At 44.6% G+C, this 14,363-nt stretch overlaps 1 protein-coding gene across 1 annotated transcript; it reads left to right on the top strand.

Moving 5' to 3' along the window:
- The first annotated feature begins 7,971 nt into the window (after positions 1 to 7,971).
- On the top strand, positions 7,972 to 13,576 carry LOC138328919 (uncharacterized). Its single transcript, XM_069275633.1, has 7 exons — positions 7,972 to 8,214; positions 9,041 to 9,152; positions 9,444 to 9,616; positions 10,125 to 10,321; positions 11,187 to 11,906; positions 12,749 to 12,805; positions 13,352 to 13,576. Exons 1-6 carry the CDS (start codon positions 7,972 to 7,974, stop codon positions 12,756 to 12,758), a joined length of 1,455 nt encoding a protein of 484 aa, XP_069131734.1. The 3' UTR covers positions 12,759 to 12,805; positions 13,352 to 13,576.
- The last annotated feature ends 787 nt before the right edge of the window (positions 13,577 to 14,363 follow it).

The raw sequence follows: 14,363 nt of genomic DNA, 5'->3' as shown, positions 1-14,363 counted from the left end.
ATAAATTTTGGCTCTGACCCCCCAGGGGCAGGAGGGGCGGGGCCCAATAGGGGAAATAGAGGTAATCCTATAAATCGCTACTTGTCCTAGAGTTCTGCATGGATTGTAACCAAATTTGGCCACAAACATCCTTGGGGGAAGGGGAACAGAACTTGTATAAATTTTGGCTCTGACCCCCCGGGGGCAGGAGGGGCGGGGCCCAATAGGGGAAATAGAGGTAAATCCTATAAATCGCTACTTGTCCTAGAGTTCTGCATGGATTGTAACCAAATTTGGCCACAAAAATCCTTGGGGGAAGGGAAACAGAACTTGTATAAATTTTGGCTCTGACCCCCCGGGGGCAGGAGGGGCGGGGCCCAATAGGGGAAATAGAGGTAATCCTATAAATTGCTACTTGTCCTAGAGTTCTGCATGGATTGTAACCAAATTTAGCCACAAACATCACCTTGGGGGGGGGAACAGAACTTGTATAAATTTTGGCTCTGACCCCCCGGGGGCAGGAGGGGCGGGGCCCAATAGGGGAAATAGAGGTAATCCCTATAAAATGCTACTTGTCCTAGAGTTCTGCATGGATTGTAACCAAATTTGGCCACAAACATCCTTGGGGGAAGGGGAACAGAACTTGTATAAATTTTGGCTCTGACCCCCTGGGGGCAGGAGGGGCGGGGCCCAATAGGGGAAATAGAGGTAAATCCTATAAATCGCTACTTGTCCTAGAGTTCTGCATGGATTGTAACCAAATTTGGCCACAAACATCCTTGGGGGAAGGGAAACAGAACTTGTATAAATTTTGGCTCTGACCCCCTGGGGGCAGGAGGGGCGGGGCCCAATAGGGGAAATAGAGGTAAATCCTATAAATCGCTACTTGTCCTAGAGTTCTGCATGGATTGTAACCAAATTTGGCCACAAACATCCTTGGGGGAAGGGGAACAGAACTTGTATAAATTTTGGCTCTGACCCCCTGGGGGCAGGAGGGGGGCGGGGCCCAATAGGGGAAATATAAGAGGCCCGTAATCCTATAAAACGCTACTTGTCCTAGAGTTCTGCATGGAGGCCCAAATTTGGCCACTTCAGCCATCTCTATAACAGAACTTGTATAAATTTTGGCTCTGACCCCCCGGGGGCAGGAGGGGCGGGGCATCAGCGCATCTAAATAGAGGTAAATCATTATAAATCGCTCACTTTGTCCTAGAGTTCTGCATGGATTGTAACCAAATTTGGCCCCGTCACAAACATCATCTTGGGGGAAGGGGAACAGAACCCCGTATAAATTTTGGCTCTCTGACCCCCTGGGGGCAGGAGGGGCGGGGCCCAATAGGGGAAATAGGTAATCTCTATAAATCGCTTGGACTTGTCCTAGAGTTCTCATGGATTGTAAACCAAATTTGGCCACAAACATCCTTGGGGGAAGGGGAACAGAACTTGTATTGGAGGGCTCTGACCTCCCGGGGGCAGGAGGGGCTAATAGTCAGGAAATAGGAGGTAAACCTCAGCTTATAAAATCGCTACTTGTCCTAGAGTTCTGCATGGATTGTAACCAAATTTGGCCACAAACAATTGGAGGCCCGTCACCTCAGCGCATCTCTATAAAGACTTACATTGGAGGCCCGTCACTTCAGCGCATCTCTGTATACTCAGTTATTGGAGGCCCGTCACCTCAGCGCATCTCTATATAGTCAGACATTGGAGGCCCGTCACCTCAGCGCATCTCTATATAGTCAAGTTATTGGAGGCCCGTCACCTCAGCGCATCTCTATAAAGTCTTACATTAGAGGCCCGTCACTTCAGCGCATCTCTGTATACTCAGTTATTGGAGGCCCGTCACCTCAGCGCATCTCTATATAGTCAGACATTGGAGGCCCGTCACTTCAGCGCATCTCTATATAATCTTGACATTGGAGGCCCGTCACCTCAGCGCATCTCTATAAAGACTTACATTAGAGGCCCGTCACTTCAGCGCATCTCTGTATACTCAGTATTGGAGGCCCGTCACCTCAGCGCATCTCTATATACTCAGCATTGGAGGCCCGTCACCTCAGCGCATCTCTGTATAAGTTATTGGAGGCCCGTCACCTCAGCGCATCTCTGTATAGTCAGACATTGGAGGCCCGTCACTTCAGCGCATCTCTATATAATCAGCATTGGAGGCCCGTCACCTCAGCGCATCTCTATAAAGACTTACATTAGAGGCCCCGTCACTTCAGCGCATCTCTATATACTCAGTTATTGGAGGCCCGTCACCTCAGCGCATCTCTATATAGTCAACATTGGAGGCCCGTCACCTCAGCGCATCTCTATATAGTCAGACATTGGAGGCCCGTCACCTCAGCGCATCTCTATATAGTCAGACATTGGAGGCCCGTCACTTCAGCGCATCTCTGTATACTCAGTTATTGGAGGCCCGTCACCTCAGCGCATCTCTATAAAGACTTACATTAGAGGCCCGTCACTTCAGCGCATCTCTGTATACTCAGTTATTGGAGGCCCGTCACTTCAGCGCATCTCTGTATACTAAGTTATTGCAGGCCCGTCACCTCAGCGCATCTCTATATAGTCAGACATTGGAGGCCCGTCACCTTCAGCGCATCTCTGTATAGTCAGACTTATTGGAGGCCCGTCACCTCAGCGCATCTCTGTATACTCAGTTATTGGAGGCCCGTCACCTCAGCGCATCTCTATATAGTCAGACATTGGAGGCCCGTCACTTCAGCGCATCTCTATATAGTCAGACATTGGAGGCCCGTCACCTCAGCGCATCTCTGTATACTCAGACATTGGAGGCCCGTCACTTCAGCGCATCTCTATATACTCAGTTATTGGAGGCCCGTCACCTCAGCGCATCTCTATATAGACTTACATTGGAGGCCCGTCACTTCAGCGCATCTCTGTATACTCAGTTATTGGAGGCCCGTCACCTCAGCGCATCTCTATATAGTCAGACATTGGAGGCCCGTCACTTCAGCGCATCTCTATATAATCTTGCATTGGAGGCCCGTCACCTCAGCGCATCTCTATATAGACAGTTATTGGAGGCCCGTCACCTCAGCGCATCTCTTATAATCAGTATTGGAGGCCCGTCACTCAGCGCATCTCTATATAGTCAGACATTGGAGGCCCGTCACCTCAGCGCATCTCTATATAGTCAGACATTGGAGGCCCGTCACCTCAGCGCATCTCTATATAAGACTTACATTGGAGGCCCGTCACTCAGCGCATCTCTGTATACTCAGTTATTGGAGGCCCGTCACCTCAGCGCATCTCTATATAGTCAGACATTGGAGGCCCGTCACTTCAGCGCATCTCTGTATACTCAGTTATTGGAGGCCCGTCACCTCAGCGCATCTCTATATAGTCAGACATTGGAGGCCCGTCACTTCAGCGCATCTCTGTATACTCAGTTATTGGAGGCCCGTCACCTCAGCGCATCTCTATAAAGACTTACATTGGAGGCCCGTCACCTCAGCGCATCTCTGTATAACTCAGTTATTGGAGGCCCGTCACCTCAGCGCATCTCTATATAGTCAGACATTGGAGGCCCGTCACCTCAGCGCATCTCTCTATAGTCAGACATTGGAGGCCCGTCACCTCAGCGCATCTCTGTATACTCAGTTATTGGAGGCCCGTCACCTCAGCGCATCTCTATATACAGACTTATTGGAGGCCCGTCACTTCAGCGCATCTCTGTATACTCAGTTATTGGAGGCCCGTCACCTCAGCGCATCTCTATATAAGCAGACATTGGAGGCCCGTCACTCAGCGCATCTCTATATAATCAAGTTATTGGAGGCCCGTCACCTCAGCGCATCTCTGTATACTCAGTTATTGGAGGCCCGTCACCTCAGCGCATCTCTATATAGTCAGACATTGGAGGCCCGTCACCTCAGCGCATCTCTATATAGTCTACATTGGAGGCCCGTCACTTCAGCGCATCTCTGTATACTCAGTTATTGGAGGCCCGTCACCTCAGCGCATCTCTATATAGTCAGAATTGGAGGCCCGTCACTTCAGCGCATCTCTGTATACTCAGTTATTGGAGGCCCGTCACCTCAGCGCATCTCTATATAGTCAGACATTGGAGGCCCGTCACTTCAGCGCATCTCTGTATACTCAGTTATTGGAGGCCCGTCACCTCAGCGCATCTCTATATAGACTTACATTATGAGGCCCGTCACTTCAGCGCATCTCTGTATACTCAGTTATTGGAGGCCCGTCACCTCAGCGCATCTCTATATAGTCAGACATTGGAGGCCCGTCACTTCAGCGCATCTCTATATATCAGATTGGAGGCCCGTCACCTCAGCGCATCTCTATAAGAGGCCCGTCACCTCAGCGCATCTCTGTATACTCAGTTATTGGAGGCCCGTCACCTCAGCGCATCTCTGTATACTCAGTATTGGAGGCCCGTCACCTCAGCGCATCTCTATATATCAGACATTGGAGGCCCGTCACCTCAGCGCATCTCTATATACTCAGTTATTGGAGGCCCGTCACCTCAGCGCATCTCTATATAGTCAGACATTGGAGGCCCGTCACCAGCGCATCTCTTATACTAGTTTTGGGGGCCCGTCACCTCAGCGCATCTCTATATAGTCAGACATTGGAGGCCCGTCACTTCAGCGCATCTCTATATAATCTTGCAGTGAGACCCGTCACCTCAGCACATCTCTGTATACTCAGTTATTGGAGGCCTGTCACCTCAGCGCATCTCTATATAGTCAGACATTGGAGGCCCGTCACCTCAGCGCATCTCTATATAGTCAGACATTGGAGGCCCGTCACCTCAGCGCATCTCCATAAAGACTTACATTAGAGGCCCGTCACTTCAGCGCATCTCTGTATACTCAGTTATTGGAGGCCCGTCACCTCAGCGCATCTCTATATAGTCAGTTATTGCAGGCCCGTCACCTCAGCGCATCTCTATATAATCTTGCATTGGAGGCCCGTCACCTCAGCGCATCTCTGTATACTCAGTTATTGGAGGCCCGTCACCTCAGCGCATCTCTGTATACTAAGTTATTGCAGGCCCGTCACCTCAGCGCATCTCTATATAGTCAGTTATTGGAGGCCCGTCACTTCAGCGCATCTCTGTATACTCAGTTATTGGAGGCCCGTCACCTCAGCGCATCTCTATATAGTCAGACATTGGAGGCCCGTCACTTCAGCGCATCTCTGTATACTCAGTTATTGGAGGCCCGTCACCTCAGCGCATCTCTATATAGTCAGACATTGGAGGCCCGTCACCTCAGCGCATCTCTGTATACTCAGTTATTGGAGGCCCGTCACCTCAGCGCATCTCTATATAGTTAGACATTGGAGGCCCGTCACCTCAGCGCATCTCTGTATACTCAGTTATTGGAGGCCCGTCACTTCAGCGCATCTCTGTATAGTCAGACATTGGAGGCCCGTCACCTCAGCGCATCTCTGTATAGTCAGACATTGGAGGCCCGTCACCTCAGCGCATCTCTGTATAGTCAGACATTGGAGGCCCGTCACTTCAGCGCATCTCTGTATACTCAGTTATTGGAGGCCCGTCACTTCAGCGCATCTCTGTATACTCAGTTATTGCAGGCCCGTCACCTCAGCGCATCTCTATATAGTCAGACATTGGAGGCCCGTCACCTCAGCGCATCTCTATATAGTCAGACATTGGAGGCCCGTCACTTCAGCGCATCTCTTATATCTTCATTGGAGGCCCGTCACTTCAGCGCATCTCTGTATACTCAGTTATTGGAGGCCCGTCACCTCAGCGCATCTCTATATAGTCAGACATTGGAGGCCCGTCACCTCAGCGCATCTCTATATAGTCAGACATTGGAGGCCCGTCACCTCAGCGCATCTCTATATAGATCTTGCATTGGAGGCCCGTCACCTCAGCGCATCTCTGTATACTCAGTTATTGGAGGCCCGTCACTTCAGCGCATCTCTATATAGTCAGTTATTGGAGGCCCGTCACCTCAGCGCATCTCTATATAGACAGACATATACATCTCTGTATAGTCAGACATTGGAGGCCCGTCACCTTCAGCGCATCTCTATATACTCAGACATTGGAGGCCCGTCACCTCAGCGCATCTCTATAAAGACTTACATTGGAGGCCCGTCACTTCAGCGCATCTCTGTATACTCAGTTATTGGAGGCCCGTCACCTCAGCGCATCTCTATATAGTCAGACATTGGAGGCCCGTCACCTCAGCGCATCTCTATATAGTCAGACATTGGAGGCCCGTCACCTCAGCGCATCTCTATAATAGCGCTCTCATCTTGCATTGGAGGCCCGTCACTTCAGCGCATCTCTGTATACTCAGTTATTGGAGGCCCGTCACCTCAGCGCATCTCTATATAGTCAGACATTGGAGGCCTGTCACCTCAGCGCATCTCTATATAGTCAGACATTGGAGGCCCGTCACCTCAGCGCATCTCTGTATACTCAGTTATTGGAGGCCCGTCACTTCAGCGCATCTCTATATAGTCAGACATTGGAGGCCCGTCACCTCAGCGCATCTCTGTATACTCAGTTATTGGAGGCCCGTCACCTCAGCGCATCTCTATATAGTCAGACATTGGAGGCCCGTCACTTCAGCGCATCTCTATATAGTCAGACATTGGAGGCCCGTCACCTCAGCGCATCTCTATATAGACTTGCATTGGAGGCCCGTCACCTCAGCGCATCTCTGTATAATCTTGCATTGGAGGCCCGTCACCTCAGCGCATCTCTATAAAGACTTACATTAGAGGCCCGTCACTTCAGCGCATCTCTGTATACTCAGTTATTGGAGGCCCGTCACCTCAGCGCATCTCTATATACTCAGTTATTGGAGGCCCGTCACTTCAGCGCATCTCTGTATACTCAGTTATTGGAGGCCCGTCACCTCAGCGCATCTCTATATAGTCAGACATTGGAGGCCCGTCACTTCAGCGCATCTCTGTATACTCAGTTATTGGAGGCCCGTCACCTCAGCGCATCTCTATATAGTCAGACATTGGAGGCCCGTCACTTCAGCGCATCTCTATATCAGACCCGTCACATTGGGCCCGTCACCTCAGCGCATCTCTGTATACTCAGTTATTGGAGGCCTGTCACCTCAGCGCATCTCTATATAGTCAGACATTGGAGGCCCGTCACCTCAGCGCATCTCTATATAGTCAGACATTGGAGGCCCGTCACCTCAGCGCATCTCCATATACTCAGTTATTGGAGGCCCGTCACCTCAGCGCATCTCTGTATAGTCAGACATTGGAGGCCCGTCACTTCAGCGCATCTCTGTATACTCAGTTATTGGAGGCCCGTCACCTCAGCGCATCTCTATAAAGACTTACATTAGAGGCCCGTCACTTCAGCGCATCTCTGTATACTCAGTTATTGGAGGCCCGTCACCTCAGCGCATCTCTATATTAGTCAGACATTGGAGGCCCGTCACTTCAGCGCATCTCTATATAATCTTGCATTGGAGGCCCGTCACCTCAGCGCATCTCTATAAAGACTTACATTAGAGGCCCGTCACTTCAGCGCATCTCTGTATACTCAGTTATTGGAGGCCCGTCACCTCAGCGCATCTCTATATAGTCAGACATTGGAGGCCCGTCACTTCAGCGCATCTCTATATAATCTTGCAGTGAGACCCGTCACCTCAGCACATCTCTGTATACTCAGTTATTGGAGGCCTGTCACCTCAGCGCATCTCTATATAGTCAGACATTGGAGGCCCGTCACCTCAGCGCATCTCTATATAGTCAGACATTGGAGGCCCGTCACCTCAGCGCATCTCTGTATACTCAGACATTGGAGGCCCGTCACTTCAGCGCATCTCTATATAATCTTACATTGGAGGCCCGTCACCTCAGTGATCTCTATATTGGCTTTCTATTTTCTAGATTCCCAACTTGCATGATTATGCTCAGACGAAAAGGGTTCACCTTCAGCCTACAAGGAAGGTTGATTGTCAGGCAAAGATAACTATCAGACATGTTAAGATGTATATGGACTACACCTCTGACTTGAGTATGAAAGACCGCAGACGCAGTATTCTAATGAATGATTTGAGGAAACGGCTCCAAAATGATCCTGACTATGGTGATACAAGGATTTATGTATCACTCCCTTTAGCTGACGGGCATAACAATCACATTCCTTCACCAGAATCGGTAATGGGAAACAGAGTTGATGATACAGTCAAAACTAAAATCAGAGAGTTTGTGAGTGATGGGATAACAAATGTAGGCATTATCAAAAGATTGCTGAAGACTTTTGTTGACAAGAAGTATGATGACAAGGATTCCAAACCTTCCCCAATGGATAGGTCATATTTTCCTACCAACAAAGACATAAAAAACCATATCTGTTTAACTCTTTCCTCTAAGCATTCTTCTCAATGTGATCAGGAAAATTTGGAAGACTGGTTAAAAAGATGAAAGAAGAAGACCCCTCAAGGAAGATACATTTTAGACCAGCCAGCGAATTGTGAGGATGGTTCAACCAGCAAGTTCCTTTTTATCCACCAGGAAGAATGGCAACAACGATTATTAAACTTGTATGGTAATACCTTGTGTTTGCTTGACGCAACCTATAAAACCACCAAGTATGCCCTACCATTATTCCTTGTTGTTGTGAGGACCAATGTGGACTATATACCAGTATGCCAATTCATAACAGAAGATGAAACCATGAGCAGCATCCAGGAAGCGTTATCCATACTGAAATCTTGGAATGAAGATTGGAAGCCATCGTATTTCATATTGGAAGCCATCGTATTTCATGGTTGGTTTTTGTGAAAATACATATTTATCTCCATATCCATCAAAGTTTGACTGGACATTAAACAATGGATCCATCCATCCAATCATATCTCCCAAAACAATTGAATTTAAGTTACAATATATCATGTGCATCGGTCAAGTGGTTTGGTATTACCTGTACTCAAATGGATCATTTTTAGCTCATCTAGTCCAAAGAGCAATTGAGTTGATGGTGTATTAGTGTCCATTGTTTGTAAACCATAACGTGAAGTTTTTAATCATGATGTACTGTTTTTTTTTTATATAGCTGGATTATGATGAGGCAGAAATTGGTGCAGTGACTGCAGAATTTCCTGACGGGAAAATATTGATGTGTGCCTTCCACAGAGAGCAAGCTTGGGAGAGGTGGTCTAGAAGTGGTAGGTTAATTCAAATTTCAGGAGCAAATGAGCAAAAGTCCAACTTCAAACAGTGCAATATGGCTGAATGATACGTTGTTGAGCTACATGTATATTTAAGGGTTTGACCTTTCACATGTAAAGGTATTAATAGTACAAGTTGATAACTTTTGCCACTCTACAAAATTATCAATCAGGTTTATATTCCCATTTTAAAAATTAAAAACTGTTTTGAAAAGCGCCTATTAAGACCATGGGTCCCTTTTTTTTATGTTTTTTACTGATTTGAAATTTATATTGAATGTGTCGCAGAGGATAATGTTCCAAGTGAAGACAGGGAGGAATTCCTTCGCCATCTGAGAGCAGTTGCTGATGCCCCTTCAGAGGAAACTCTACAGGAGGCCATTCAAAGTCTGGAAGAGAAGTCTTTCTACCGGGGATCTCTAAGGAGATATGTTGAGAGCAAATGGCTTTCTGTAAAGGAGGTAATACTTTTTTACTAAAGTACTGAATGGGCATATGGTAAAGGGGTAAATTTGGTCATATTGCTATGTATGTGTAAATGACCTCGTCTCAGAAAGTCAGAATGACATGGCCAAGGGTTGTCAGCCAAGTAATATGTTAAACTCCCAAAAATAAAGAGATAGATAAATGAAAGTATGAATAGATATCATATCTGTCTCGTATGCTTTATGCATCATCTTTGTGGTTTTTGGAGACTTGGAGGGAGGCGGGGTGAATTTGTGTAAACGATATAAATGGATGTCATACTTTATATGTACCTATCAACTTGATATGCTTAAAATTTTCTCTTGAATAAGACAGCTTCGTGTAAATTAAATCCATAATTGAAAATTGATGTTTTTTGTTATGGACCTTTTCTGTGATTTTTATCACTCAAAAAAAAAAATGCAAAATTAAATTGCACAAAAAAGAAATTTTTTAAACTATTAATTTCATTTATATCCATAACTAGAATATATTTATTTATAGAGTTGGTGTCGTGCCTGTATCGCTCCTGGATTCCATTTACCTGTGACAACCAACAATGGTGTGGAAACCCTAAACAAGTCATTGAAGCATTTCTATTTGAAGTTGTCCAGTTCTGCTTCGCTCAGCAACCTTGTGCAGATAATTTTCAAGGATTTCCTGCCAGACCTGTATCAAACATATTTGATGTTGAACTTTAGGTAATATATCTTAGATCAGCACAAACTGCATGAGCATTTTTGTTTCATTTAGGAAATACATGACTGTACATTTATGTATTAGTTACTCATCATTGCACATATATTAGAAATGAAATAGTTATGATAGTTCTTGAAAATGTCTGGTAACTTCTACTGGAAAGCAAGTATACATGTTTTTTTATTCCTGACAGATGATACAACAATTAAGTATGGATTGTCATATTTTTGACATACATTGGGTGTTTTAGCATACCATATAGTGCACTAATCAAATGGTGCACATTACCATCATATACAGTCCAACCCTGTTATTATGAATTCATGGGGACCCCTGAAATCCTTTTGTATAATGCAGGATTTGTACTAAGTGGGATCGAACCCAGAAAATAAAACAACATGATGCCTTTGATCAGAGATATACTTTACGTTTTATTGAAAACTGTTCATCCCCTGTATATGGATTACCCACTGTATACACATAATGGGAGTACAAACAGTGATCAATGGTTACAATTAACCTGGTTTTGTCAATTTTTGTTTTGTGGGTTTAAGATAATACAAAACGTGTCCAGGAGACTTGAATATTGTTACATAAGGGTTTTGTACTATCCGAATTCATATTAATGAATGAGTTGGTCTGTATTTGCTAGAACACTGATTGTATGTAACATACCAATGCATGTCAAAATAATGACAACCTTTGCTTGTACATCTAAGTAGTCATTTCCATTATATAAAGAAAATGTAAAATATAAAATTAAAACATCTGCATAGAGAAAAATAGCATTTGATGGAACAGCCTTTGATTTGACAGGAAATAGTACTCCAAAAATGTAAATCACTATATTGAGATTTTCATTTTCAGATCAACCTCCAACTTCAAACCCTACCAGGGCATCCCTTCTTATCTACATGATCGCCCTCATCATATTGTACAGCACATGCTGAAGAGGCTCAGTAAGGGAGAGGAAGATTTCCAGAGCAGTGATATCAGCCTGAATACCGTGGGTCTCTACACTGTTAAAAGTGACTCCAGGAAATACACTGTGTCTTTGGGCAGTGAGTCTGCATACCCGGACTGTAGTTGTGATGATTTTAGGAGGAATTTTCTGCCATGTAAGCACATGTTTGCTGTGTTCACATTTACCAACTCAGACTTTTTGGATCTTCCTTTATTGTATAGAAGTAACCCACTGCTCACTTTAGACACTTCCTCAGTAAAAACACATTCTGGGTTGTGTGCATTGACCAGACAACCGGTGACGGAGGAAGCAATCTCTTCAACAAAGGAAGACAGCATTGATACCGTGAAAGTCCAGAGAAATGTCCTCAGTAAACTTAAACACATCCAGACTTTGGTGTACCTTTGTAAGGACAATAATACTTTACAAAATGCAAATGACCTCTTGGAGGAAGTGGCAACTGCATTGAAAGAAAATGTACCTCATGATGCCAACTTACCATTAGGTCCATCAGCAAAGTTACGGAAATTACCAACAAGAAGAAAAATATTTCAGACGGCATGGGAAGTATCAGCGCAGAGTAGGTGCCAAAGCCCAAAAGATGCGAGCTGCAGCAGTGTTAGGTAAACACATATCACGATAAAATAATGTTCAAAACTACATATGCATGACATTGAATAACTTTCCAATAAGTCCTTAATCATTAAGGGCCCAATAGGGGATCGAAATAGAGGGATTTCCTGTTGAATCACTACTTGTCATTAAGTCCTTGATGGATTTACACCAGATTTGGTCAGAAAACATCCTTGGGTGAAAGGGACCTTGCATAAATGGTGGTTCTTACCCCATGGGTGCGAAGGTCGGCCCCAATAGGGGAAATATAGCAGATTGTAGAAATCCATTGTCAATTATATAGATGGAAGTAGTCACATCCTTGGGTGAAGGTGAATAGATTTAGTGTAATCCTAGGCTTCTAGGGGCCAGAGGAATTGGGATTAATTGGGGAAATATAGTGAATTATCCTGTTGCAAGCATCAAGGTTTAGTTTAAGTTTGATATGAAGCAACATTTGGTAAAGAAGAACAACTTTTGTATAAACTGTGATCCTGTGCTCTTGGCACCAGAGAGATGGTGGGGGGGCAATAGGGGAATATACATATGTATAACGTTAGTAGTAGGATCCAAAACGGAAATATCTAGCAATTAAAAAAATTCTTCTTCTGATATAGGAATAAAAATAATTGGTTTATATTTAGTCTATAGCGTCCTTGTATGAAATGGGTCAGCTATGGGTCAAATTTAAATACTATATATATTAAATAGCATAATTGAATCTGAAAACCTGTTGTGGAAAGCACTTCTTGCTAATTTCATAATTAGAAATATCTATTATCATTCAATTAGAACTTTTATTACTTTTATAATTCATGTTTTTTTTTGTTTATTTCATTGATATTTATTGCAGAAATTGGTAACATGGCAAGAAAGAAACCAATGAAGGCCAAGATCCATTCAAAAACCAGTAAGTTAATGGCTCGATACACTATCTATCTATGTGCTCATACTATTGTTCATGAAGGTACTATGTGTCTCTTGTCAAAATCTTAATAGAATCTTTCTCTCTCTTGAGGGGTGTGACATCAAAATCACAACACGGGATAATTAATGAATTTCCAAACTGAGGCTTTCCACAAGGGTAGTGACTATATGGTGTCACTTTTCAAGAATGGGAATGGTTATTTTTCTCCAATATACAAAAGAATGATTGAGATAGTCTCAACCTACCTCTCTTACCTAAGGAGACATTAAAATGGGTCTGTCAACTGTGCGTCAATGTTCAATGTGCACAACAGTTAACAACACTACACTTAACAGGGAAATCTGTAATGGCTGAAATTAGAACACCACAGGATACATTCCTCAATATGTATGAAATATGATCATAATTTTAATAAAAATTTCTGTGTTAAGACACACTCACATCAAAACAAGAGAATGTATCAATACTAGAAGCTGTTATTTAGATGCAGGTAATGAATATCTTGAAATGCTAGTACTCTTATTGTAGGAACTCCTCCTTCGCTGGATGGCCCGGTCTTGACAGATAATCCTCCCTCACTGGATGGCTCGGACTTGACAGACAATCCTCCCTCACTGGATGGCCCGGTCTTGACAGATAATCCTCCCTCACTGGATGTCCCGGTCTTGGCAGATAATCCTCCCTCACTGGATGGCCCGGTCTTGGCAGATAATCCTCCCTCACTGGATGGCCCGGTCTTGGCAGATAATCCTCCCTCACCCGGATGGCCTCAATGATGGCCGGTCTTGGCAGATAATCTTCCCTCATCACTGGATGGCCCGGTCTTGGCAGATAATCCTCCCTCACCCGATGGCCCACGGATGTCTTGGCAGATAATCTTCCCTCATCACTGGATGGCCCGGTCTTGGCAGATAATCCTCCATCGTTACATGGCCCAGTCTTGGCAGATAATCCTCCCTCACTGGATGGCCCCATTTCGCCACATAAACCAGGTAATGTCTCAGGATATAGTTTTTAGCCCTCCATTATCAGGTGGTGGGCTATTTAGATTGACTATGGTCTCTGGTCCATTGTCCGTCAATCCGTCCGTTAACAATTCTTATTAGCCCTTATTTATCAGAAAGGGACCTGTCTCAAATTTCATATGCGGGTTCCACATAAAGCCCTTAATTGTGCATAATGCATTTTGAGACTGATCCGTCAAAAGATGGCAGACAGGCTGCCATCTTCAATTCTTATCATTAAAGCTTGTTACCACAATTTCTCAGAAAGAGCTGAAGTGATTTTTCTCAAATTTCATATGCAGGTTCCCCTAGGGTCCTAGTCGTGCATATGACATTTTTGGATTGATCCTTCAACGAGATGGCCGTTTATAAACTTTTCATTCAAATGTTAAAGTAATGTACAAAAGAGAAAATAGCTCTTATTTCAGCTCTGAAACACTTCAGTGGGAGGATGGTTACTTGTGTTGACTTGAAATGAATATTCAAGTTATAAAGCACATCTAAATGTTTTATGTTTTACAGGTATTTTAAATGAA

Source organism: Argopecten irradians, chromosome 8 (genome assembly GCF_041381155.1).
Source record: "Argopecten irradians isolate NY chromosome 8, Ai_NY, whole genome shotgun sequence".
NCBI classification, from domain to species: Eukaryota; Metazoa; Mollusca; class Bivalvia; order Pectinida; family Pectinidae; genus Argopecten; species Argopecten irradians.
The sequence above is the reverse complement of the archived record's forward strand: the minus strand, read 5'-3'. Positions and strand labels throughout refer to the sequence as shown.

Coding starts and splice junctions, on each gene's coding strand:
- LOC138328919 (XM_069275633.1), top strand. CDS start 7,972: ATGTATATGGACTACACCTCTGACTTGAGTATGAAAGACCGCAGACGC. Junction 8,215..9,040: donor TGAGTGATGGGATAACAAAT/GTAGGCATTATC, acceptor TTTTTTATATAG/CTGGATTATGATGAGGCAGA. Junction 10,322..11,186: donor TATTTGATGTTGAACTTTAG/GTAATATATCTT, acceptor TTTCATTTTCAG/ATCAACCTCCAACTTCAAAC.